Source organism: Arvicanthis niloticus, chromosome 12 (assembly GCF_011762505.2).
Source record: "Arvicanthis niloticus isolate mArvNil1 chromosome 12, mArvNil1.pat.X, whole genome shotgun sequence".
Taxonomy (NCBI): Eukaryota; Metazoa; Chordata; class Mammalia; order Rodentia; family Muridae; genus Arvicanthis; species Arvicanthis niloticus.
Genome location: NC_047669.1, coordinates 73,246,978 through 73,271,668, shown reverse-complemented (window position 1 = coordinate 73,271,668; position 24,691 = coordinate 73,246,978). Strand labels below are relative to the sequence as shown.

General features: G+C 49.2%; 1 protein-coding gene across 3 annotated transcripts in view; it reads right to left on the bottom strand.

Annotated features, from left to right (window-relative positions):
* Itsn1 (intersectin 1) overlaps positions 1–24,691 on the bottom strand; it is a 181,309-nt gene that overhangs the window by 1,510 nt on the left and 155,108 nt on the right. For all 3 annotated transcript variants that reach the window (XM_034514696.2, XM_076943156.1, XM_076943157.1), the window contains 10 exons: positions 21,504–21,625; positions 19,855–19,961; positions 14,798–14,981; positions 12,287–12,385; positions 9,185–9,352; positions 5,381–5,593; positions 3,947–4,068; positions 2,582–2,664; positions 2,262–2,345; positions 1,571–1,744 (listed from right to left, as the gene is read on the bottom strand). In XM_034514696.2, coding sequence (XP_034370587.1) covers positions 1,571–1,744; positions 2,262–2,345; positions 2,582–2,664; positions 3,947–4,068; positions 5,381–5,593; positions 9,185–9,352; positions 12,287–12,385; positions 14,798–14,981; positions 19,855–19,961; positions 21,504–21,625 — 1,356 coding nt within the window. The remainder of the gene's footprint in view (positions 1–1,570; positions 1,745–2,261; positions 2,346–2,581; positions 2,665–3,946; positions 4,069–5,380; positions 5,594–9,184; positions 9,353–12,286; positions 12,386–14,797; positions 14,982–19,854; positions 19,962–21,503; positions 21,626–24,691) is intronic.

Here is a 24,691-nt window from a genome sequence, read left to right as displayed (position 1 = left end):
ACGCTTACGGGAGAGACAGCTTAGTAGTGCCCACATGGTGGAGTAGCTGACAACAGCCTGTACCTCCAGCTCCAAGGACTCTGATACACTCTTGACTCCCCAGTTACCTACCTACACATGCATGACACACACATGACATACACATACACAACATACACACATATATGTGACATATATTCACACACACAAACACATAATATATGTGTACTTAAATTAAAAAAAAAATCTTATTCCAGGGCTAAAAAGATGTCTCAGTGGTTAAGAGCACTTCCAGAAAACCTGGGTTCAATTCCTAGCACCTACATGGTAGCTCATATCTGTCTGTAACTCCAGCTCCAGAGGACTGCACTCCCTCCCTCACACACACACAGACATACATGCTATGTACATAAAGCATAGCAGCTGAGAGCCAAGACCCTAGGAACCAAGTGTTCCTGTCACACTCTGGTGTGTCACCAGCTTCGAGGCCATCACCAGCCAGCATACCGACAGTATAACTGATACAGATAATTTATATAAAAATCCAATTTATATACTAAGATATATATTTATATACATACACACATACACACACATATATACACACACAAACCACGTGGAACTATGTCATCTTGGCCCAGTGCCAGCACTCAACCGTGCCCTCAGTTTGTCCTTCCTCCAAGACGACTGAGACCTTGAGCTTTAAACTCATTCTCTGATTTTTATTTGGCTGAGAGAATATGGCTTCCTGGCTCCACTGACCAAAAATCACTGCAGAAGAGAGCGCAGGTTGAGGGAAAGGCGTGTTCTACACAATTGAAGCTCTGGGTGCTTCCCGAGGGACAGCAGCTGACTCTGAAGCACCTCTTGTGGGCCAATGTCCTTCTCACTCCCCGGGCCAGCGTTAACAAGTCTCCTTACATAGCCTCTGTGTCTTCAAACTCATAATTCCTGGATCAGCCTCCCGGATGCTGGGATTACAGGGAACCACCAGGTGTGGCTCTCTCACTGCTTTTCAAAGAGCGTATTTACTTTGTATATGTTTTGTACGTGTATGTGTTGGTGCGTGTGTTACACGCCATGGCACGCGCGGAGGACACTTACAGGAGTCCGTTTCCCCTTCCGCCATGTGGGTCCTAGCGATCAAACTCAAATCATCAGGTTTGGCAGCAAGGGCCTTTACCTGCTGAGGCATCCTTGATGATAGGGAAGCACAGAAAACAACCCGCACTACATCGAGGTGCCCAGGCATGCCCTCCCTCATACGCCTGTGTGGGAAAGCAGGCTACTACAGTCTGTCTAGTTCAGTGAAACCACGACGACGAAGACGAGCCCAAGCACTTCCTGTCCACATCCTCCCACAGCTCCTCGCACCAACCTCTCAGGAGAGAAGCCCAGGGACTGCCCGGCTCGGGTTCTCAGATGGGGAAGCATGAATCCTGCACGACGGCGGGGTGGGACGGAGGGTACCCCAAGGGCAGAGCGGGTGGTACCCGGGGTGCCCTGAGGGCAAAGCGTGTAGGGGCGAGCATCCCCGAGGGAGGAGGACGGAGGGAGGCTAAGGGTGCCGGGAGGGCCATTTCCCACTCACCGTCAGGCGAGAACTGGTCCCGCTCAAACACAGTGATGCAGAGAACGTCCTGCTCCAGGTCTCTGATGAAGAACTGGCAGTTAGAATTCCACTTAGGGTTCAGCGTGTCCTGGATTGTCTTGGTGATGTGGCACTGAGAGCCCATGGTCACCTCACAGTACGGGTTGCTCTTTCCTGGAGTGAACAAAATCCCCTGCCAGGTGGGACACATTTCATTTTGATCCCCCTACACCTTCGAGATTCACAAGTGGAAGATCTGGTGGACCCTCCCAGAGTTTTGTACCACATTCAGAAGGGGAACAAATCCGTTAGCAAGACTCCATTTTGATCTGTACACATACGTCATGTGCACTACGTGTCACACGTGTTATGAATGAAGTCTCTCAGGTCTCCCTGAAAAGCAGGAAGATGGAAAGAATTCTACAAAAATTTATATATATAATGTATATGATGTTATATAAACTATATATTATGTATATATGTTACTATTATATACATTATGTGTTATAGAATTATATATATGTATATATATGTATATATATACATACATATATATAATTTGATCAGTGCTAGAAAAACCAATGGCAGCAGAAATTTACATAAGAAGTTGCACAGCTGATGTCAAATTGGTTAAGAGTGGGGAGAGGACAGAGAACCCCGAATATTCTAGAGTGCTTGAATGGGCCCTTACCATGTGACCGACAGGGTTTCAGCTCAATGCCTTCTACCACGTTCACCATCAACCTTCCAATACCGGTCGCCCGCTGGGAACGGACTAAACCACAAGAAAACAACTCAAAAACCTCTTCCTTTCACATTCGCTTTGATGCCCTTCTCTTCCCAGCACGCTCGCAATCTGTGCGAGGCATCTGCCCGCACTTGAAAGCAAGGCCCTCTCCTGTCTCTTGCCCTTGAAATCCGCCCTTCATCCAATACTCTGCGCCCCGCCCCGCCCTTCATCCAATACTCTTGCCCTCCCGCCCCAGTGTCTTGAGCTCCGGGGCACATTACCCAGGTATGCCTTCTCTCGCTTCTTTTTCTCCGTCTCTATGTAGAGCTCAGACGCGGCCTTGATTTTCTGCACCCAGGCAGTCCTTGGATGGGAAGAGACAGAATGTTGTTGCCAAACAGAACGCACAGAGCAGGCTCTGGGTCTGCTCAAATTCTGTTTCCAGGACTCATTTTTACTTGGTTTATTTGAATTTAACAGCAAAGGCTCAGAAAAGAAAGTTTGGTTCTGTAAAGTATGATGCTAATAATTAATTATCCCTACCGTCAGCCGACAAGTTTTGTTGTTGTTGTTTGTCTTGCTTTTTGTTGTTTTTTCTGTTTTGTTTTGTGTGTATGTTTTTGTTGTTGATTGTTAGTTCATTTCTGAGACAGGGTCTCATATAATTTAGTCCAGGCTGGTGATAAACTCACTAAGTAATTGATGATGGCCTTGAATTTCTATCTCTCCCTCCACCTTCTAAGCATTGGGATTACAGGCACACACTTCTATAACTGGTTTACGCGGTGCTAGGAATTGAACCCGGGATTCTGAGCACTTGAGGCAGGCACAATTACTGGAGTAACAGCCCCGCCCATAAGTAATGGACGCACTCAAGATCACCTTCATGTTCCCCTCGTCCATGAAGAAAGTCTAATAAATGCCAGGCTGGAGGAGCATGTGGCTCCTCCCTGTCCTCCCTCACGGCAAAGCATCACACGCTTGGAGGGCCCAGGAAGACAGAAGGGTCTTTTTTTCTAAAATCACCCAAGCGGAGAAATGCTTCACACTCGGAGGGTGGGGCGGGGGGGAAGCACACGCCAGGAGGTGCTTTGGCGTGCGGGTTTTCCCAGGGAGCCATACGTGCAGTAACTTTAGCCAACCTTCTTGCCTGGCAGGAATGTTCTTGGGAAGGCTTGTTGGCCTTGTGTCAAGCCTGCCCTTCAGAGAGCGATCTGTTTCATTTGGCTCCAGAACAGTCTAAAATAAAACTGAAGAAAAATACTAGCAACCCAAAGACCCAGATTGCCATCCTCAGGGATTGGGGGCCGGATTAGTCCCAAATCACCTTCCTGTTGGATTCTATCACCTGGGAAACTTAGGACAATCTGAGCAGCTCTCAATTCTTCAAAGACTGCTAAATATTTCTAAAAAAAAAAAAAAAAAAAAAAAAAAAAAAAAAAAGGGTGGGGGCCTGGAGCAAAGCTGATTTCAGTCCATTTTTATTTTGGAAAATTCATGCCAGATGTCTAACTTTTGAGAAGTTTTAAAAAAATAGTATATATACTACTTCCTTCCACACAGAGGTGATAGCATGGCAGCTGAGGGATGCTGGGACATGCTAAGGAGTGGACCTCACCCAGCACTAGGGAGGGGTTGGGGCTTACCTCTCATTTATGCTCTCTGCTCGGAGGGTGTAGACTCGGTCGATGTGGGAAATGTGGAAGATAGGTTCATCTCCAGAAGGGTCCGTGGGCAATTTTACTAGAACCTCGTTTAAGAAAATGGGCTGCAAAGTCATAAGGCAAAGGCATTACAGAACAAGGCAGGGGCTCTCTGTGTGTGTAAGGTGAGCATGCGTGTGTGTGTGTGTGCGTGTGCGTGTGCGTGTGCGTGTGTGTGTGTGTGTGTGTGTGCGAGTGTGTGTATGCCTCCTCATAAACTACATTGAGCATGTTCGTGTGTGCGCGACCCAGTAATCTAGGTGAAGGGTGTGTGGTTGTAGCTTAGCACATACAACTATACCAGAATATAGATTTTATGTTAATACTAATTTTTTTAAGTGTGTAAGGGTACTTTGCTTGCTTGTGTTTGTGCAGTGTGTGCACTGTCTACAGGGGCCAGAGGAAGGGGTCAGGTCATCTGGGACTGGAGTTACAGATGGTTGTAGGCAGCCATGTGAGTTTTGGGATCGTCTGTAAAAGCAGCAAGCGCTCCTCACCTCTGAGCCATCTCTCCAGCCCCGTTAATACTGACTTTTATATCAAGCTATATTTGTTTTACAGGTATCAACCTTACAAGTAAGAAATAACTGTTCTGTTTCCCTATATTACATCCTAAACAGCAAACAGTCGTCACACCTAAGAGGGTGTCTCCAGGACTTTCATACAAAGGCTCTAGAAGCAGTCCTCATAACCACTCGCTATCTCCCAAAATAAAGCAAGCAGCTGCTCCTATGAGAACCCCTGAGGAAAGACCCCCCCTCCCCCACCACGCATAGACAAAATTAGAAAATAAAATCTCTCATGGCATGGCTACACACAGACACAAGCCTGCACACACGGGACTTAGCATTCTGTTAAAAGAAAAAGAAAAACTTTCCACACATTGGTGGCCAAAGGGGAGGGCATAGATGTTTCAGGCCACTGTGAGAGTTTGTCAGGGCATCTGGGACAGAGTGGAAGGCACAGAGGGTGCTGGGACTGGCCATGAGGCCTGCTCACTTAAATGGAGTAACACATGTCTTTGTCATGTGAGAAGTCGGGGCTAGCAATAGGATTGTGTGTTACTGGGAACCAAGGCGGGACATGGGCAGTCCTCTACCCTGCCTGTTCGGTTTACTCTATTTTAGCTCCTCCCCTTACTCTATCTTGGCTCCTTCTCTTGCCTATTTTAGCTCCTCCCTTTACTCTAACCTAGCTCCTCCAGTTACCCTCTCCTAGCCCCTCCCCTTACTCTCTTGGCCCTCCCTTTTCCATATTAGCTCCTCCCCCTTAGTCTCTCAGCTCCTCCCCTCTGCTCTCTCCACACTGTAGTCCCAAACCCTTCTGAAGCAGACTTCTTTTGGAGACCCCTCTTTCCACGAGCTACATAAACCTTACCGTTTTGTACATTTTATACTGCAAGTTAGATTTGGGGCTGAAGACTTTGTCGGTGCCGGAAGAGCCTAAGGGCTTTGTGATTTGGGTCAGCAGGAGGAAGTCGTTGAAGAGGAAGCCATACAGCTCTTTGTTGCTCTTCGCCTTGTAGAGCTTTCCGCTGTGCAGAAACTTGCGTGGTCCCAAGCAGTTGGTCACCGAATTGAACACCAGTTGCTAGAAAAGACAACCAGACAGGAAGAAGGCGAGATGTGTTTGTTTCTCTGTTCCGGTGCATCAGAGTCAAAGGCTGGACCCTAGTGGGACCGAATCCCACATACAAACCAAGAATGGCTCTAAGGATTCCCGGCAGCAGCTCCTGGAGCCAAGAAAGGAAGGCAAGGTTCTGGGGTTCCAGGATTAGTCTTGGCTAAATTCTCAAGCCTTTCTTCTGGGGCTTCGCTCTAATCTCAGGGCATGGTGTGTCTCTCCCCTTCATTTATTGAGAAGTGGAGGGATGGAGAGATGGCTCAACCATTAAGGCTAGGATGTTTAAGATATATGAGAACATACGAGAAGTGGGCCGTTAGGAAGAATGGGGCCCACTAGCTACCCTCTTGGCTACCTGTTCCATGTGGGCACTACCCTGGAGTAGCAGTAGCAAAACCCAGCTCCAACAGGAAGTCCCCACAAGACTTAAACCCCAGAACAGGAGAGGTTGCACAATTTGGTGGCACTAAGTGACCCTTCAGAGCCTTACACAACAGTGCACGCTGAATCTCACCCCATTACTAGTTTAGAAACTGAAGGCATAGCTCTCTCCTGCCACTCACCAGCAGCAAGGGCAACTGTGAATACTGACATGTGGTTCCAACATCTACCTGGGGGCTGTCATTTCAGGCCAGCCCATCTGAGGCTGATAGACTTGGCCAAAGCCCCACTTTTGACAGTAGGCAGGAAGACAGAGCCACAGCTGTGCACAGGCACAGGACATCTGGAAGTGTCTGACCTTCACGGCCTCCAACTGCCCAAGTAACTGCCTTTGGCCCACATTACCTGTGCGATATTTTATCCAGGATGCCTCCAAGAGAAAATTTCTCTCCAGACCACAGTTACCTACACATGTCTCTGAGGAAAGCATTGGAAGGAGGTCATGGAACTCAACACTGTCTTATGAGAGGTGTTTTTTTTTTTATGTGCTTTTTGCTGAAGCAGGCACGTAGAGAATGTTTTTATTAAGACCAGACTCGTGGTGTTTCTCTGAAAGCAGCCTGGGAAAGGGCATGTGATGTTTTGCTAGAGTGTCCACTTGAGAGAATACAGGATATTTGGAAAGGGAATAGTTAGTTGATGACACTGTGTGGCATTGGTTCGCCTTGCCACTCTTTTGCTGGTCTTTTGCACTCTGTTGTTGGGCTTTGCTGATTCTGGTCTTCATTGGTTCACCTTGCCTTCTTCCCTGATCATTGTTTGTAGTGACTTTGTAAAGAGAAACGCACCAAAGAACTCTGGTGGTGTTCAGGCAAGAACAGACATGGGCCGACTGACAGAGCCTTGAATTTCTTGTGGATCAAACTGCCATTGCTGACTCATGAATGGTGTTTGTGAGTGGATTGACCGGCTGTTGCTGGTCTGTGAACTGAACTGAACTGCTGATATTCTGACAGTGCAGATTGTATTTGCCCCAAAGAACGATTTCTAAACAGGTCCCCATCCTCCTTTTCCCTATTAACCTTTCCTCTCCACTACTTCTGGTGAGTTGTGGGCTGGAAGGAAGGTTAAAGCATGACTTGGAGGCTCTACACGGCCAAGGCTACAGCCTTTCAGAGCAAACACGGGCCTCGTCCAGCGTGACCTCCCTCTACCCCATGCCTTGTAGCCTTTGGTCCATCCACACTCCTTACCAGAGTGCCGGTGTGGCTGGGCTCTGAGCTCATAAAACATCCCTGATTCTGTTCTGCACACACAGAGAGTGTCACCTTCCAGTCACCTTCCAGTGCCTCTCTGCACATCTGGATTACTTCCTCCTCGTGCACGCAGGTCACCTCATGATTCTTCGTCTGTAATCTCATATACTCATTTTATCAGCTTCCCCTGTGATCATCGTCTCTTCAAATGGAGGAGCCACATCATTCTATTATTTTATTCTGTTTTGTTTTATGTGTGTGATGGTTTTGCCCGTGTGTCTGTGCACCACATGCATAGCTGGTATCAGTGGAAACCAAGAGGTGTCGGGTCCCCTGGAACCGGAGTTACAAGTAATTGAGACCCACCATGTGGATGTTCAAAACTGAACTCTGTTCCTCTATATGAGCAGCCAGTGCTCTCACCTGCTGAGCCACCTCTCTAGCCCCTGAGGTGGGGCAAGGTCACAATCTTTTTTTCTCTCTTCTTAAAATGTACTTGGGGTTTGGTATTGAACGGAGGGTGTGGTCGGTCTCCATGCAGGAAGTACCCTTGGAACTTTAGAAGAAGGGAAAACCACAGGGAAGAAAGACGAGAGAAACACATTCTACCCGTGTTTTGGAAAACTCTAGCAATTGTATATAGACATGCATGCTTCACATATGTATCTGTACACCTGTGTGCTCGAGTACAGCGAAAACACAGGCAGAAAGATGAGAGTGGAGGTTGAGGGACAGGAAGAGTAACAGACAATAAAGACTCCTGTGTGGGCTAAAACCCAGGGGACTCACCAACACAAACTTCTTTTAAAAAGGAGCAAAATATAAACACTTTAAAAATGCAAGCTGGTAAAAAAAAATAAACTAAGAAGAAATGTGCAGATCCTCAAACCAGAATGAAAATGAAGTTATTAGAAGATCAAACACAAACACCAAGGGCGGTGCAAGCCCTTTGGACCTGGTGACATTGAGCCCCTACTGTGTGGTGGAATAAAGACAGCTGGACCCCAGGCTGACGTGATGGACTCAGCAGGGTGACTCTCCAGAAAGAAAAGCAAGGAGACTTCACTGGCTTCGGCTTCATTAGGTGGGGGAGAATATGCTGCCCGACCCCGTGACCGCCAGGTGGCTCTCACACAAGACCACAACTGTAATTCACTCATTCGATGTGACCTTCAAACTCCCTCTAAATATAACTTGGGGTGGTCCGGGTAGCAATCTGCTTAGGGAAAATGCAAGTTGAAGACACACGTAGGGGAGGGAACTTCAAAAAACACTCCAGATTAAAAAAAAATTATAATACAGGAGCTGAGAGTGTGGTTCAGTAAAATAGTACTTAACCAGCACGCAAGAGGTTTGGTGACTACTGCAGAAAAAGATTACTCTACATAGAGAAAAATAAGGCATGAGGGATGTGAGCTAGCAGAAACAAGAGACAGAAGTATATGACCCACGATCTCAGGTACTGAGACTATCAGATAGTAGAATACACATGAATATATTTAAAGTGTTTTAGAAGAAGAAAAAAAAGAGGAGGAGGAAAAGGAAGAGGGGGAAGAAGAGAAAGAAAAAGAGGAGGAGGAGGAGGAAGAGGAGGAGGAGGAAAAGGAAGAGGGGGAAGAAGAGAAAGAAGAAGAGGAAGAGGAGGAGAAGAAAAGGGGGAGGAGGAGGAGAAAGAAGAATGAATATTTGAACAGACACACAAAAGAAACCAGGACATTTGAAAAAATAAATTTTTGGCAGTGGGAAATGATATAATTGAAATGAAAAGTGCTCATCGGTTGTATTAAGGAGCAGGAGAGACACGCTGCTGAGAGAATAAGCTGTAGTTGGAGAAGAGAGTGAGAGATTTGCCTCACCCCTCCTGTCCTGGCTGCCAGCACTCTACAGTGAGCAGTTCAGGCCCCGCCCAGTAGGTGGCTACCTCAGAAAGGCCTTCACACTGCACATGGGCTTGGATCCACTCCAGCCGGTCTGAGTTCTCCTTCTCTCGAACTCCCTCGTTCACCTGAGAACACAGCTCCTCCGCCTTCTCCAGGGCATGTTTCAGGTGGCTGTGGTCGGGGTGGTTCTCGGGAGTGTTTTCCAGGATCTGTACAGAAGACATCAGTCTGTCAGGACACTCTCCTCGGTGTAGATGGACCTGGGCCCATTGTCATGAAAGCCACAGTGTTCTGCATGGTGCCCACCACAGCCATGCACAGGGCGTCATGGCCACTGCTTGTTGGCAGCAGTGAGCTGTAGCCTGCCCTACAGAATGCTGGCTTCCAGCATGGACACTAAACCACACACACGGACATCCCAGATCTTAGGTAGCATGCAGAACAGTGCAGCAGAAGGGACTCAGCTTCTCTTCAAAAATCTTCACCATATTTTATAGAACGAGCAACTCAGCCAGAGACCAAGGGGACTAGCCAGGCATCCCTGCTGACAGCCAGCGGCTGCTCTTCCCTGGCTCACTTACCCAAGGGAACCAAGGATGAAATCCTGGTGTTGGAACTGAACTGTACTCCGTTAACTCCAGAGTGGAGGTTTAGGAGAAGGCAGGGCACCGTCAGTGAAGTGGGATAGGTGCCATACAACATGTGCTCATGTGCCCTAGAGAGCATGCATAGCCACAGGTGCCTGTGCATCCTGGAAATCAATTAGGATGGTTCCCCTGGGCAAATCTGTATGCTTTGTGTGTGTGTGTATGTGATGGTTTGTATATGCTTAGTCCAGGAAGTGGCATTATTAGGAGGTGTGTCCTTGTTGGAGTAGGTGTGTCACAGTGGGCATGGGCTAAAATTCCATAGTCCTAGCTGCCTGGAAGTTAGTCTTCCACTAGCAGCCTTCGGATGAAGATGTAGAACTCTCAGCTCTTCCTGCACCACGCCTGCCTGGATGCTGCCATGTTTCTCGTCATAATGATAATGGACTGAACCTCTGAACGTGTAAGCCAGCCCCAATTAAATGTTGTCCTTCATAAGACTTGCCTTGGTCATGGTGTCTGTTCACAGCAGTAAAACCCTAACTAAGACAGGACACATGTGTGCCCATGAGTGGAAGCCCGAGGGCAACCTCAGCTGTGAGGTTTTCCTTGTGAGACAGAATGTTTTGATGGCACCCAGGGCTCACCAACTAGATGAAGCTAGCTAGGATTTCCTCCATCTCTGCCTCCCAGTGATGACGTATATACCACCATGTCTGCTTTTTACATAGATCCTGACAGCCCATGCACTTCATTGGCTAAGCCACCTCCCCAGCCCCCAAATGCATCTTTCTGTGTGTTCTTTTGTTGTTTGTTTTTAGCCCTGAACACATCTGTCCTAGCTAAGTGCAACAGCACAGCTCTTATCGGGCTGTTTGCAGGGCTGGGTATCCATCCAGGATGGGACACGCAACGAATTAAATAGTTTAAAACAGTTTTCATAGCACAAACCTGCCATACTTATTTAATTACTTTCCTTACTGAACATGTGTCCTGGATTAAATTTTTCTTTTATGTTGCTATGACTCTAGGTTTGGGGACAGGGAGATGGCTGACTCACTGGGTGAAAATATGTGCCACGCATGGTGCCGAGCATGTGCCACGCAACCATGGTACCGAGCGCCACTCAACCATGATGCCGAGCATGCGCCATGCAACCATGAAAACTGAGTTCAAACTATGGGACCCATAGTGGAAGGAGAGACCTGACTTCTGAAATTATTCTCTGATTGTCACGTGTGTACCATAGTAACGAGCCCTGGGTTCCCAGCACTCACATGCCATCTCAACCATCTGTGGGTCTAGTTCCAGGGCGTCCAATGCCCTCTTCGGGCCTCTGAGGGTACCAGGTATGCAGACATACATGCAGGCAAAACTCCACACAGCAAATAAAAATAAATCCTTAAAAAGCTTAGTTATCATACTTTTCCAAATCTGTGTTCAGCTCTCAGCTCTTGGGTCTTTCCCTGAGATGCCCCGTGGAGCAAGAACTGTGATCTAAAAATACTAGTTTGTGTTTCCTTCTAAATACTTATGCCTCTTGGTTCTTGAGTTTTCGTTTTCTCTCTGTTGGTTAAACTCACTATAAAGGCTTCTTTCCAGAGTCGGCACATAATTAAATATAGACGTTAATAAGGGAAGACACTTTGCAAATGAATGAACTCAGGGGAGTCACTGTATGGTGTTGGGTGGAGCTGGGTCAGGCTGAAGAGGCAGCCTGTGGGAGGGAGATTGGTTACACAGGAGGAGCCTGATCAAATCCATACACTTCGTGTGCATGTGTGTGTGTCTGTGTGTGTGTGTGTGTGTGTGTGTGTGTGTGTGTGTGTGTGTGGTGTGTGTGTGTGTGTGTGTGTGTGAGAGAGAGAGAGAGAGAGAGAGAGAGAGAGAGAGAGAGAGAGAGAGAGCAGGCACCCACATCCCAGAGTAGCCATGAGCACACCTGCACCCACGGCTAGGTTTCTGAATACCATTCTCAGAAAAGGAACTGATTTCTCCTTCCTGGGGTCCCTTTTCCCTTTTTCTCTACCTCTAAGGCTCAGAGGGCAGCTGAGTTGGCTGCTCATTTCCCGGTGTGGACAAGGGAAAAACACTCATTCTATTTTCTTTGGAACTAGCTTTCATGAAAGGACAGGAGAAAAATAGATATCTGATATCTGGTACAGGGAGGAGCATCAGGGAGCAGCCTTCTCTCTCTCCCCCTCCTCGTGTGTGTGTGTGTGTGTGTGTGTGTGTGTGTGTGTGTGTTGCTCCAAATTCTGTTCACAAACACCATGCCAGCCCTGGGGAAGTATCAGGAACAGAGCTCACTCCCTGGCTCTGCAGCCTCTCGGTTGCCATCTGAAGGCTGTGCTTTATCAGTTTGTTTCATGTAAAACACTGTTTCCCTCCCAGTTACCAAGCAGATAGCTTCAGCACCATATGGGCACCTGACGTCCACACGTCAGCTCCCAGGTACACTGGCTGGGAATCTGGCCCTGCGTCCTGGCACCTCTGACTACCTCTAGCCGCATCCAGCCTTCCTCCACTCACAAAGGCGCAGGCGAGCATACTTACGTTTTTAATGATCAGTGGGTATCTTGTGACGCGCTGCATAGGTTTCAGTATAAAACTGGACAGTGGCATTCCTTTGCACCGTGGGTCCATTGCCAGTCTCTGAAAGAGGACATTTTTTTTTTTAAATGTGTTTTAGAAATCTGCAAAATGCAAAGCCAGTGGCGTTACGTTTTCCGTTTAAGACTCCCTGCCAACTGGAAAGCCACTGAGTTGCCTGGAGTTGGAAGGCCTTGTCCAGCTGTCACAGTCCAGGCTGAAGCAGTATGCAGAGGGAGGACGGGACCCTGGATACATCCTACCCACACCCTGCCTGCAGACTCGGCATACCTTCCCCGTGAGAGGACATTCTGGCTTCAGAATTTCTTCCAGATGTCTGAAAACCTTCATGATATGCCAGGGGTCCAGAAGAGTCAAAAGACTATTCAATGAGAGTAAAACCCCCACTGAGTGCCAGAGAAGAGCAGAAGGACTAAAGCTATAATCCTCTCAGTCAGGTGTAGCCTGCACGGGCTGCAATGACTCCAGGCAGGGCTGCGTCGTGGAGCTGAGACCTGAGGGATAAAACTCCAGTCTCGGCCACTTTGTCTTCGCCAGTAGCTCCTTGTGTCTTTCCTCTTACAACGTTTGAAGTAAGCGTGTATTAGTATTTATGTGTGTATGTGTGTGTATATGTGGATGTGTTTATGTGTGGGAGTGGGTTCACACAGAGGTCAGAGGGTAACCCTGGAGAGCTGGTTCTCTGCTACTTTTCCGTAGGTTCTGGTATTGGAGCATGGGTCATCATGCTTGACCAGCAAGTGTCTTGCCCTGAAGACACTGGTGACTTCCCAGTCACCCAGCTTCCCACCACTTGTACCAACTGTATTAACCCCTCTAGTGGATAAGAGTCCTTTTACCCGCCAAAAAGGAAATCCTTGTCTCCCACCGATAAAGAGTGGGGTCCAGTTTAATGCTGGTTTAGGCACAGGTATCTGGAGTTCTGTCACCCAACCCATCAGCCCCTGGCCCTGATGTCAACTTGTGGATGCCGCCATCTTGGAAACACAGGAGGTGAATGAGTTCTAGTGAGAAGAACAAAGAGGGGGAGGGACCACAAGCGCCTGCCCTGGGCTTCCATCAGCCTGCCCCGAAGTTGAAACAGGAAGGACTCTTGCCCATGCCCAGGATCTGAGCTCATGGCTGAAGTGACAGCAGCCTGTGGTGCTGGCCGCCTGGCACTGCCCTCTGTCTCTGTCTCTGTCTCAGCCTCAGTCACTTTGTAGCCTTCTTTGCCACCGCAGATATCTCAGAACTCCTCATTCGTTGGCTAGCATAGCAAAGCCCTCAACGCAGAGCAGAGCAAAGAGCACCATGCTTACGGCAGGCTCTGACCAAGAAGATGCCACAGAGATACCTCACTGTGGTTTGAAGAGCATGATTCCTGAGGTGAGGACGACCACCCCCAAAAGCCTGAGGCATAGAATCATGGCGTTCAGCAAAAGATACGTATTGGCTGAGAGTTATTGTATTCTTCCTGTTTTCTTTCGTTTCTTCTGAGAGGGGTATGTACTGTTTAGTGCCAGCTGTGACTAGCAGGGACTCACTCAGAGAACACCAAGTACGAGGGCTGCTACCCCAGGGCAGAGGCCCCAAGCTGCCCTGACACCACCTCCACAAATGTCCCCTGGTGGACGTGGTTATCTAGACCTTGCCAGCTCTACAGCAAGACTGTGGCATCTCATACGGAATCCCAGGGGATGCCCAGAACTTCGAGCTTTCGATTTTCCATTGGGAAAGGGATTATGATGTCTAAGCCTGACACACCTGGGAAGGCGGAACCTCAGCTGAGGGGCTGTCTCGTCAAATTGGTCGACTTGTAGGACTTAGTTTTTACGTTACTCATTGATTTAGAAGGGCTGGGTGCTCTCTGGGCAGTCCCTCAGCAGGTAAGCCAGGACTGTGAGAGCCTGGGGGAAAGCCAGTGAGGAACATTTTCTCTAAGATCTCTGCTTCAGTCTCTCTGCTTCGAGATCCCGGCCTTGAGCTCCTGACCCGGTTCCCCACTACGATAGACTATAACCTGTAAACCAAATAAACTCTCGACTTCCCCAGGCTGCCTTTGGTCAGAGTGGTTTTTAACACAGTAACAAGAAGCAAGCCAACACAGGGACCCTGTGTTGTCCCCTCTGTGCGTGAAAGGCAGAGGCTGGCAATATTGATGCTACCTGAAGAGGTAGGCCCCTGTGTGCATGAACCAAGAAAATGAAATCAAGGATTTAGACGCGCCTCTCAGAAATACCTCAAACACGTGGAGAGCATATCTCTGAAGCTCATTTCAAAGCTTTCAGACCCTGGATGACTCTCCTGTCGGGTGAGACCCACACCTGCCAGTTCGGTACCACTGAAGACTTCTATCCATCCCTGGAGGCCATTAGTGGAAAAATGCTTGTGGACTTTTGATGAGCCTTCACACCTCAGGACAACACTCTGGAGACAGTCCCCACGGCCACCCTGTAGCCCTGGCCTCCTTACTTTGACGAACTCCTTGAAGTCTGGAGCCTCGTCTGTCTTCTGCTGGATGAGGGCAGCTCCATTGAGTTGGCAGCTGCAGAAGCGTATGTAAGGCTGCATGTGTGGCAGCTGGGCACTCAGGATGTCGCCGATCATCTTCACTGGCATCTTCTCTCCAGACATCTTTTTGCGGACTCTCAGCGCTCTGCACAGAAACATGGGAGGTGAGTTGCACACCGTCACCGTCTGGCAATACCTCACACTTGCAGGTTGCAGAGAAACGGAGTGGGTGTGAGAGGCACAGACCGGAGAAACACTAGAGCATCTACTGAGACAAGGAACAGAGACAGACACGTGTCTAATACTACAGAGAGGGATGGCCTGGGCAGTTTTGTCCAGCATGGTGGCTGTTTGCCATGTGTTCTCCCTTCTTTAATACCTCAGAGAGGATCCCTGTGTTGCTGTCCCACTGCATTATCTATGGTTCAGTCAGAGCACTGAGCCCATTTCTGGAACCCTCATCCTCTGAGGGAAGTTACATCAGCAACGGAAGGAGAGGCAAGCTTTCAAATCCATTGCCACAAACAATTTCATCATGTTTCTCAACATCAGATAAATGATCACGTGAGCTATTTCTTCTGTCCACGGTGTCATTGATGTGTCTAACTTAAAGCTGACTAGGTAAAGGATTATGAAATAAAACAATTCCTACTCTGGAGACTGGGAAAAGCTGCTGAGAGGACAGGCAGTGTCTGATCCTGGGTCTACCTGCTGTGTGCAGTGTGAAGAGCCACGGCGGCCAGGATAGAGTGTCCATCCTTCCAAATATAAGTGTGCAGTCTTACCAACACATAGCTTCTGCACTGCAAGGATAGCCATGTCCTGCCGGGGCAAGACTGTACATGAGGCCAGGTTTCAACTGCCTTATCACAAGAAGGTGAATCAGTGGGTGGGTGTGTGAGTGGACAGTGTACTACATGATTTCAGGACAAGGCTGTGAGGAGTCCCTATGGAGGCATCTCTATGGAGGAGTTCCTATGGAGGCGTCCCTATAGAGGTGTCCCTGTAGAAGGGTCCCTATGGAGGGGTCCTATGGAGGTGTCCCTATAAAGGCATCCCTGTGGAGACATCCCTATGGTGTCCTGTGGCTAGTTTTATGGTCACATTGGAGACACCATGAGGCGTGGGTAAGGCTAAGCAATTTCAAGGAGGTTCTACTATGCAGGTCTCCAGCTTTTAAAATCTTCAGGCCATTTGTTTTTCTTTCTCCCACATTTTTTTTTTTATATAGCTAACAAACAGTTCCTTGTCCTTTCCTTGGCTTTCCAAGGAAGGAAACCTGGGAGACAGCAAGTCACATAACCGAGCACTGATTTCCCTTCTAGGACATGCTCCCATGGGACGGGTTGGCAGTGGCCACCCAGGGCATGAGAAAGGTGCCAGCTCAGTGCCTTGGGATGGTCCACTGTGGGTGGAGTCATCCCTAGGCTGGTGGTCCTCGGTTCTCTAAGAAAGCAGGCTGAGCAAGCTATGAGGAGCAAGCCAGTAAGCAGCACCCCTCCATAGCCTCTGCATCAGCTCCTGCCTCAGGTTCCTGCTCTGTTTGAGTTCCTGTCCTGACATTCTTCACTGGTGAACAGCAATATGGAACCACAAGCCAAATAAACTCTTTCCTCCCCGGTTGCTTTGGTCATGGCTGATCTAGCTGCTATAACAAAAGAGTAGGAGAGCCAGCAGCATGAGGTAGTTGCTGTGGAAGAGGTTAAAGGTGCGAGGAAAACAGGAATTGTGACTCCTGATACTTTCTGTGAGGGAAGGTAGATCTGAGTGAAAGTCCCTCGCTAAGTCTGGGCTCCATGCCTAGCGGAGCCCACCATCTCTGTGACTTGAGGTAAGTCTCCCCCTGCCCCCCATGCTCCCCACCTCTCTTGGATGTTACGGCTGTCAACATTATTCACAGTTCTCACCTCAGGGCAATGGCGCAGGTCAGAGCTAACAGGAGGAGAGCACACAGATAGGCCCTGACAGGGACCTGGCAAAGGGCCAGCCTCTTTAGGACTAGAGCAGGAGTGTGTGTGCGTGTGCGTGTGCGTGTGCGTGTGCGTGTGTGCATGTAAGGGCCAGATGTCAACAATGGGTGCTTTCCCTATCTTCACCAATTTTGGGGACAAGGCCTGTGACTGAGCCTGGAGCTCAGTGATTCAGTCAGACTGCCTGACCAGTGAATCCCAGGGAATTCTACTCTGTCCACCAGCTCTAGTATTACAGCTGCCACACCCGGGTTTTAGGTGGATGTTGGGGATACAAACCACATCTTCATGCTTGCAACATCTCCCTAGCTCTCTCTCTCTCTCTCTCTCTCTCTCTCTCTCTCTCTATATATATATATATATATATATATATATATATATATATTTTAATAGAAAACATTTAATCCTATTTTCAAACTGTGTGTATCCAATATTACACACACAGTGCTTTAGGTCCAGGGATAACTGGTCCTTTCTTCCCAGGGGACAGGCCAACTCCTTCCTAAAGGAGGGTGAGTATTCAGCTTCCCCTGGGCCCAGAGGCTCTATGGAGTGTGAGCCAGGAACACACTGTGCGAAGGCCCCTGGAATAGGAACGATTAGACATTATCATGTGACCCGGCTGTGGTTTGAGTGGTTCCCCAAAGTCAGTGCTGGGAGCTTGGGATGACACTGAGGGGCTGGGGCCTTTAGGAGGCAGTCAGGTGGTCAGATGCACTGCTGTTGGCAATGGACCTTATATTGACAAATTGTCCTATGTCAACTCACTGAGAAGCTGGCCTGAAAGCAAGGTTGGCTCCATCCATTTCAGACCCAGGTATATTTGTCTAAGTCTCCCTCAAGACCACTTGTCTGGGGGCCAGATAAACTGTCCCCCCAATGCTGTGGCAGGGAGGGGAGAGAACAGCCAAATAGCCCGAGAATAGGTCTGCCAGGTGAACCATCCACAGCTGCAACTACTGTTTGTCCCGTGGTATAAACATGCCTGCTCTAGCTGCTGCCTCAACTTCCCCAGTCAATTCTGCTGGACGCTGTGGAGCCTGATTTGATGATGTCATCTGTATCTGTTGCTGTCTGTTCTTTGACCAGACATCTCACCCGTGGGGAGGCTCTAGGCGGGACACTTCTGAACTCCAGCTGGCCTCATTGCGACTACCTCAGTTGGCTTCTGCTAGACACCGAGAACACCTGCTTTAATGAGATTCTGTAATCCGCCATCTCTCCAACCCCCACTACCTACCTCTTGCTCTTTATCTTGGCTTGCTATATACTTAATAAATTCATTCATTAAAACCCCAAAGTATGGCTGCCATAGGTCAAGCCCTGGACCATGTACACTATCCTTTGCAGGGTCTTTCAGGACCCTGGTTGATTCCTTTTAGAGCAAGCCGTTATAAAAGAACAAGTCAGAGGCTGGGTGCTCCTCTGAGCCTGCCTTTAATCCCAGCACTCGGGAGGCAGAGTGAGGAGGATCTCTGTGAGTTTGAGGCCAGCCTGGTCTACATGTTCTCAGAGTGAGAACCTGCCTCAACAAAAGAAAGTAGACCCCCCCCCCCCCCAAATCTCTGATTTCCTGGCTTGCCATATATATATATACACGTGTATATATATGTATGTATGTATATATATACGTATAGTGTATGTATATATATATATTGTATATACACATACACTATCACTATCACTATCTTCAGACAACCTGAAGAGAACATGGGATCCCATTACAGATGGTTGTGAGCCACCATGTTGTTGCTGGGAATTGAACTCAGGACCTCTGGAAGAGCAGTCAGTGCTCTTAACCACTGAGCCATCTCTCCAACTGATCCCTTCTTTAATTGTCCCCTCTGTCATGGTATTATCTGCCATGAGGCCTTCACCTACAGGCCGGAGGGCTAAAGAAACATTTTTTTTTTTCTTTATTGATGGAGAGGGTAGCCTCAGGGATTTTGTTATAGCCACAGAGAAGTGAACTGCCATTTTACAGATGAGGACACCGAGATCCAGGGACTGACTGTAAAGCTACCCAACCAAAGACACACAGCCAGACAGATGTGAGCCCAAGAGTCTGGTACCCAACTCCTGTACAGAAAGCTTCTAGAGTGTGAGCCGAGGCACAGACGGAGGAGAGCCCACGCCTACTGCTTCATGCCCATTTCTCCTGGCTCCACACCCTTACCTACGCCTGTAACAGACCAAGAACCCGAATCTGCTTTACCAGTACACAGGGACCTGGTTTAGGACATAGCAGCTTCCCAGCGACCCAAAGAGAGAGATCGGGAGTGAATGGGGGCCACTAGATCCTGTCCTATGCTCAGTCAGAGAAAGGGTGGCTCTTACCTTTATCTGCCATGCTCTATGCCGGTGACAAGACCCCAGCTGCCATGCCCTATGCCCTGGGGACTAGATCTTAGTCTGCTTTCTAGTAAATGACCTCACACTTAGGGCCTTGTGACAGATTTGGGGTTCTGATTGCTTTGACTGATTTTTTAATGAATTGAGGAGATCTTTGTGGTCCATTTGTAGTCCAATTCAGTCCTCTAAGAGTATAGTTGAGGAAACTGAGGCAGGTCTAACCCTGGTCCCTTAGCTCTGGCCCTGCAGAGCCTCTACAGACTAAACAGGTATGAGGCATAAGTGGCCTCAGGAAGCTGCAAGGACCCTCCTGAGATACTCTGCATTGTTGTTGGAGACCCACCCCACAGTCTCACACTCAGGAGACAGACAGCCACTGCTGGGAATCCAGGTCCAGGGCTAAGCCCTGGGGATGGAACTGCCCACGCCCGAGGATGGAGCCAGAATTGTTCCAGCTCAGGAAATTCTGGAGCCATAGTCAGGGCAGGAACCTGTGCGCATGCGCAGTTCACTCCCTCTGTGAGACCCCCATAGCATATTTCCGGAAGAAATGAGAGCACAGGAGGAGGATGGCGATGGATAGCGGGCAGGGGTGTGGCAGGAAAAGAAAAAAACACGGCTGGCATGCGTGAGGGAGGTGCTGGCGCACATGCCGTAGAGGGGCAGCAGCGTCTGCGGTTAGAGGGAAAAGCTTACTTCAGCAGTTTGATATTACACATTATCAGCTCCTTCCAGTTAACAAAAATCATAGCAACCTCTTTCTCTGTCAGCAGCTCAGACTCCGTCAGGGGTTTCTGAAAGATCTACAGGTGGAGAAAACGAAGCCGTTCAGAAAGCAGACCGTTAGCTCAACACCCCCCCCCTCCACACACACACACACACACACACACACACACACACACACACACACACACAAACTACGTGCAGACTCAGGTTTGTTTAGCACAAGGGGGAGAACTGCAAACAGCACCTTCTCCTGCAGGGACAAGTGCTTGACAGGGGGAGCCCAGGAGGCTCTCTGAGGAGGAAGCCAGTGCATTCGTCAAGTGCAAGTGGGATGTCCTCACCTGCTCAGTCTGAGGAAGGGGCCCAAGAGGAAGCCTATGGGGATGTGTGACACCTTATTTACACTCCGACAAGCCATGGGTCTGAGGGAGGCAACTACAAAGCTGGCCCTAAGCCTGAAGCAGGTGGGTAGTGAGAGGATGATGCTCCCCTCTTCTTGGGCTCTGTTAAGTAAACAGGCTCTTCCCAAGCTCTGGGTGGGTGAGCAGATAACCCATAGCTAGTCAGAGATCTCAGTGGGACTCCATGGGGTTAGTCCCTTGCCCGCACCTAGGGCAGAGGAGCCTCTGAAATTCTGTGAGCACAGGAACTTGGCCTGTTTGTAGTTTATCTTTGGGAGCCTTGTTCTGCATGACTTGTTAATTGATGGTGAACTGAGTAATGTCCACACAGGATGTTACATGGATGCAGGCGACACTCAGACCTCACACACTTTGACCATATATGTAATAGCAGGCAGACATCTTGAGACAACACAATTGGGAAACCCTTGAAGACTAGCATTTTAGCCTGAAACTCCCGTAACACCAAAGAGCCAAACACTATCCCTCCTGCATATGTAGGCGACATCACAGTTTCATGACATTCGCTAGGGTACAAGTTTACAAACCATGACAGGACTTTTCATGTTGAAGGTGACCCTCAGGTCAAGATCTGTAAACCTACCTCCACACACGGTGACCATGTGTGGATCAAACGCTACCTCCCTTTAGCAGGGATCACAAACTCTGGTTCATCCTATCCTTTCAGACAGAGTGTCAAGACTGGCTCCCCACAAGGGCAGCCCATCCCAGGCCAGCAGCTTCATGGAGCCATGGGGGATCATGTCTTCATGTCCAGCCATAGTGGTGGGTTTTTCAAGAGCTTATGGGAACACTAGAAGTAACTGAAGAGACTTTCAGCTGTGTACTCAGGAGCCAACACTAAGGGTCTGGAATGTCATGTGACTGACTAGATGACATCAGTCAGTTGGTGAAACTTCTCTGACAGTAACCAAGAGTCCCAAGTAATAGCCCAAAGGCATCTCCTCATTAGCTTGGGATTTGTGTGCTCTTGGCCTTGGTTCTGGTAAGAGCTGTCTCTCTGTCTCGCAGGGTGGCCCTGTGGTGATCATCTCCTCTTGGAATAAGACCCCCGCGTATTATTTCTTTTTCAGATATTCCCCATACACCAGAGACTGCCCAAGGCTCAGAGACAGGGCAGAGTCTACTCAGCAAGGCACTTCCCGTACTCTTCCCGTCCCCGTAGAGCCACCCCCAGCCTCCCAGGGCTGCTGGTACCTCTGTGACCAGCTGCAGGTCGTTCACATAGTTCTCCTCTGTGACAATGAGTTCGTGGATGTAGCCTTGCCGCTTCCTCTCAGTCGGGGTCAACATATCTAAGAGATGTAGGTCTGAGCACCCTGGAAAACACAACCGTTTAGGAAAACTTTTAGTCCACGGCTGGGGAAGCCTACAGCTCCACAGCAAAGACGCCGAGGTCCTTGTGACTTCGGGGGTGGCCCCATGGCCTCAGCAGCTTGGGGTTGTGGATTGCATTGTAGAGATTGGAGTGACACAGCCACAAGCAGAGGTCACCACACATCACCGTGGACTCTAGAAGCTGAAGAGAAAAGTAGCACAGAGCAGTCAGAAGGGGGAACCGTTCTGCCCATACCCCGACTTCGGACTTTCCACTCTGGAACTGTAAGGGGATAAACCCCCCTGTGTTACACCATGAAGTTTGTGGTCATAGATCCAGGTAGCACACTCATGCTCCATCAGAACCACAGAAAGGGTCAAATGACCCGCTAACACCCGCCAGGCGCCATGCGGGAGTTGAGTGCTGACCGCTGCCTTGAGTGTTTCTCAAACGCTCCAGAATCATCTTCATGACACAGACAAGGAAACCAAGGAGGCCAACAAGGCCAGCTTGCCCCAGGTCCTCCTGTCCACAGTGGGAAGGAACAGAGAGTCCAAGCCTTTGTCCAGAGGCTGTTTTTTCTAGACACTCTTGTCCACAGCAGGCTTCAGGAGGCTATGTGGTTACCCTGAGACCAGCTTTCAGAGTCTGCAGTAACTGTGCCAAGGCTCTTGGTGGGTATGAGGACCAGGCAGATGCATCCAGACAGGACTGAGAAGACTCTCCAGGCAAGGACACTGTGGGTATCTGTGGAAGCTGAGCAGCAGGCTTCGGGCAGATTGGAAAGCCCTACCAGCCGTAGACAGCTCTCACAAGGCCTTTGTAGAGGTCACGGCTGCTGGAAGGAAAGGCCCTTGGCTGCCCCGAGTTAGGCCAGCTCTCAACTCTGTTCACTTAGCTTGCTATTTGGAGTTCTGTTCCCACAGGGCCTTTGTGGCTTATCTGAGCCCCCCTGCCTCAGATGCACAGATTCTCAGTAGCAGTCCATGAGCAGGGTTGGGCCTACTTTTTTTTTTTTTTACATGAAAGTGGACCTCCCATATACTTCTTTTTATTAGATTGTCTTTATTTAATCACAGAACTTGAATTTGTAAAATACTCTGAGAGGTGGTGGTGGTGGGTGCGGCAGGGGCCCACATACTTTTATTTCTTATCCTTCCTACTACTTGCCACAAGGGGGCGCAATAGAACACTGTGCCCTCCTCCCTCCCCCACCCCCCCAGCCCACGCCCCCACACCCCACCCCAGTCGCCCTAGCAGCACCTGCGAATGTGCTGGGTCTGCAAACAAATGACCAGAACTTTGCCAAATAGACTCTCTGGGAGAGGGGCCCAGGGCACTGCAATTTAGCATGCCCTCCAATGAGTCTTCAGTGAAAAAGTTGCTGGGGACTACCAAGGGCTCCTCAGAGATTTCCCCCTCCCATTAGGGGGTTGTCTGGGAGCAGGACTGAGAGAGTCTTAAATATAGATACTAAACGAGTCATCCGTCTAGGGAATAGTGGTATCATGGACTTCTTGGTGCACTGTTCTTGGCTTCCAGACTTCCTAGAGTTACAGTTTTGTTCCCTCCCCTGGCCAGTTGCCCTTTGTGCACGGTGTATTTTCTCTCATTGGGATGGAACAGCCCAGGGTAGCTAAGAAGGTGCCAGGAAACCAGCGGGAATAAGTTATCGTTATAGTAACACGCCTTTCCATCCACCACCGAGCCTGACCTCAAAGCTGCAAGGTAAGATTCCATAACCTGCACTTGTCTCTAAACTTGGGCCCCCTGCTCAGCCACTCATATGGCTCAGCCTGAGATGGCGCCTTCTCAAACATCTGTCTTAGCAATGCCTCCCAGAAGGAAGGCAGACCCGAAAGTCCCCCAGCAGCGGGGTGAGCGCAGGGTTCTGGGAGACTCTTCCCACTCACTCCGTTTCTTTATCCCTTAACTTTTCCTGAGGAAGTCTCCTAGGAAACACTTGAACTGTGGAAGGCACATCCAGTCCCTGCCCTATTTTAATCCACTGTCCTAAGAGTGAATCCAAGGACCCAGGACTCGGGCCATTTCTTGTTCAATGGCTAAACGTGGGCCCTGCATTTGTGGCTGGGTCCAGTTCTTTCCTGCCCGCAGGGATAGGAGAATTTTTGCACAGTGGTTATGTTCGCTCAGCACTGTCTGCAGCACCAACATCAACAGCGGACAAGCAAGTCTCACAAACGTTCCTTTACACCATGGTTCCCTTGGGTCAGCTGTTGCATCCTGTGGGCTCTTACCCAGTTATAAAGCCCTGTGTACCATATGAAATACACACATTTTGCATACAATTTTGTTGGCTTCAGAAGCCTGTTTGCAAGCCGGGAGTGGTGGCACATGCCTTTAATCCCAGCACTTGGGAGGCAGAGGCAGGTGGATCTCTGAGTTTGAGGCCAGCCTGGTCTACAGAGTGAGTTCCAGGACAGCCAGAGCCACATAGAGAAACCCTGTCTCCAACAACAGTAACAACACACCAACCAATCAAACAAAAAATGCCCGTTTGCTGCTTCATTTCTTCCTTTGGTGATTTTGTGATCTTTGCCAGGACTCTGGTGCGTGCTATGCTGCATGCCGGGGATGGAGGTTGGAAGGGAGATGCTGGTCTTCTAGAGTCCATCTCGGACCTTGGAGATGCAATGGTTTGAAACTGGAGGTGGTGTCTCCTCCAGTGAAAGGTTCCTCTGCTGAGCATGCTGCTGCCTCCTAGGCTGAAGCTGAAGGTGACATTGCTATTTCTCTTTGCTCCCCAGGTAGTTCTGGCCCTTTTAGGCTGAAGGTGGTACTGCTCCCCCAAGGTTGAAGGTGGTATTGTCCCCCTCAGGCTGAAGGTGGTACTGCATCCCCCCAGGTTGAAGTATTGCACCCCACATGTGGGTTGAAGGTTCTACTGTTCCCACCCCCAAGGCTGAAGGTAGTACTATCCCCATAGGCTGAAAGTGGTCCTGTCCCTGAGGCTGAAGGTGGTACTGTCTCCCCAAGGCTAAAGGTGATACTGTCCACCCAGGCTGAAGGTGATATTGCCCCCTTAGGCTGGTGATGGTACTGTGCC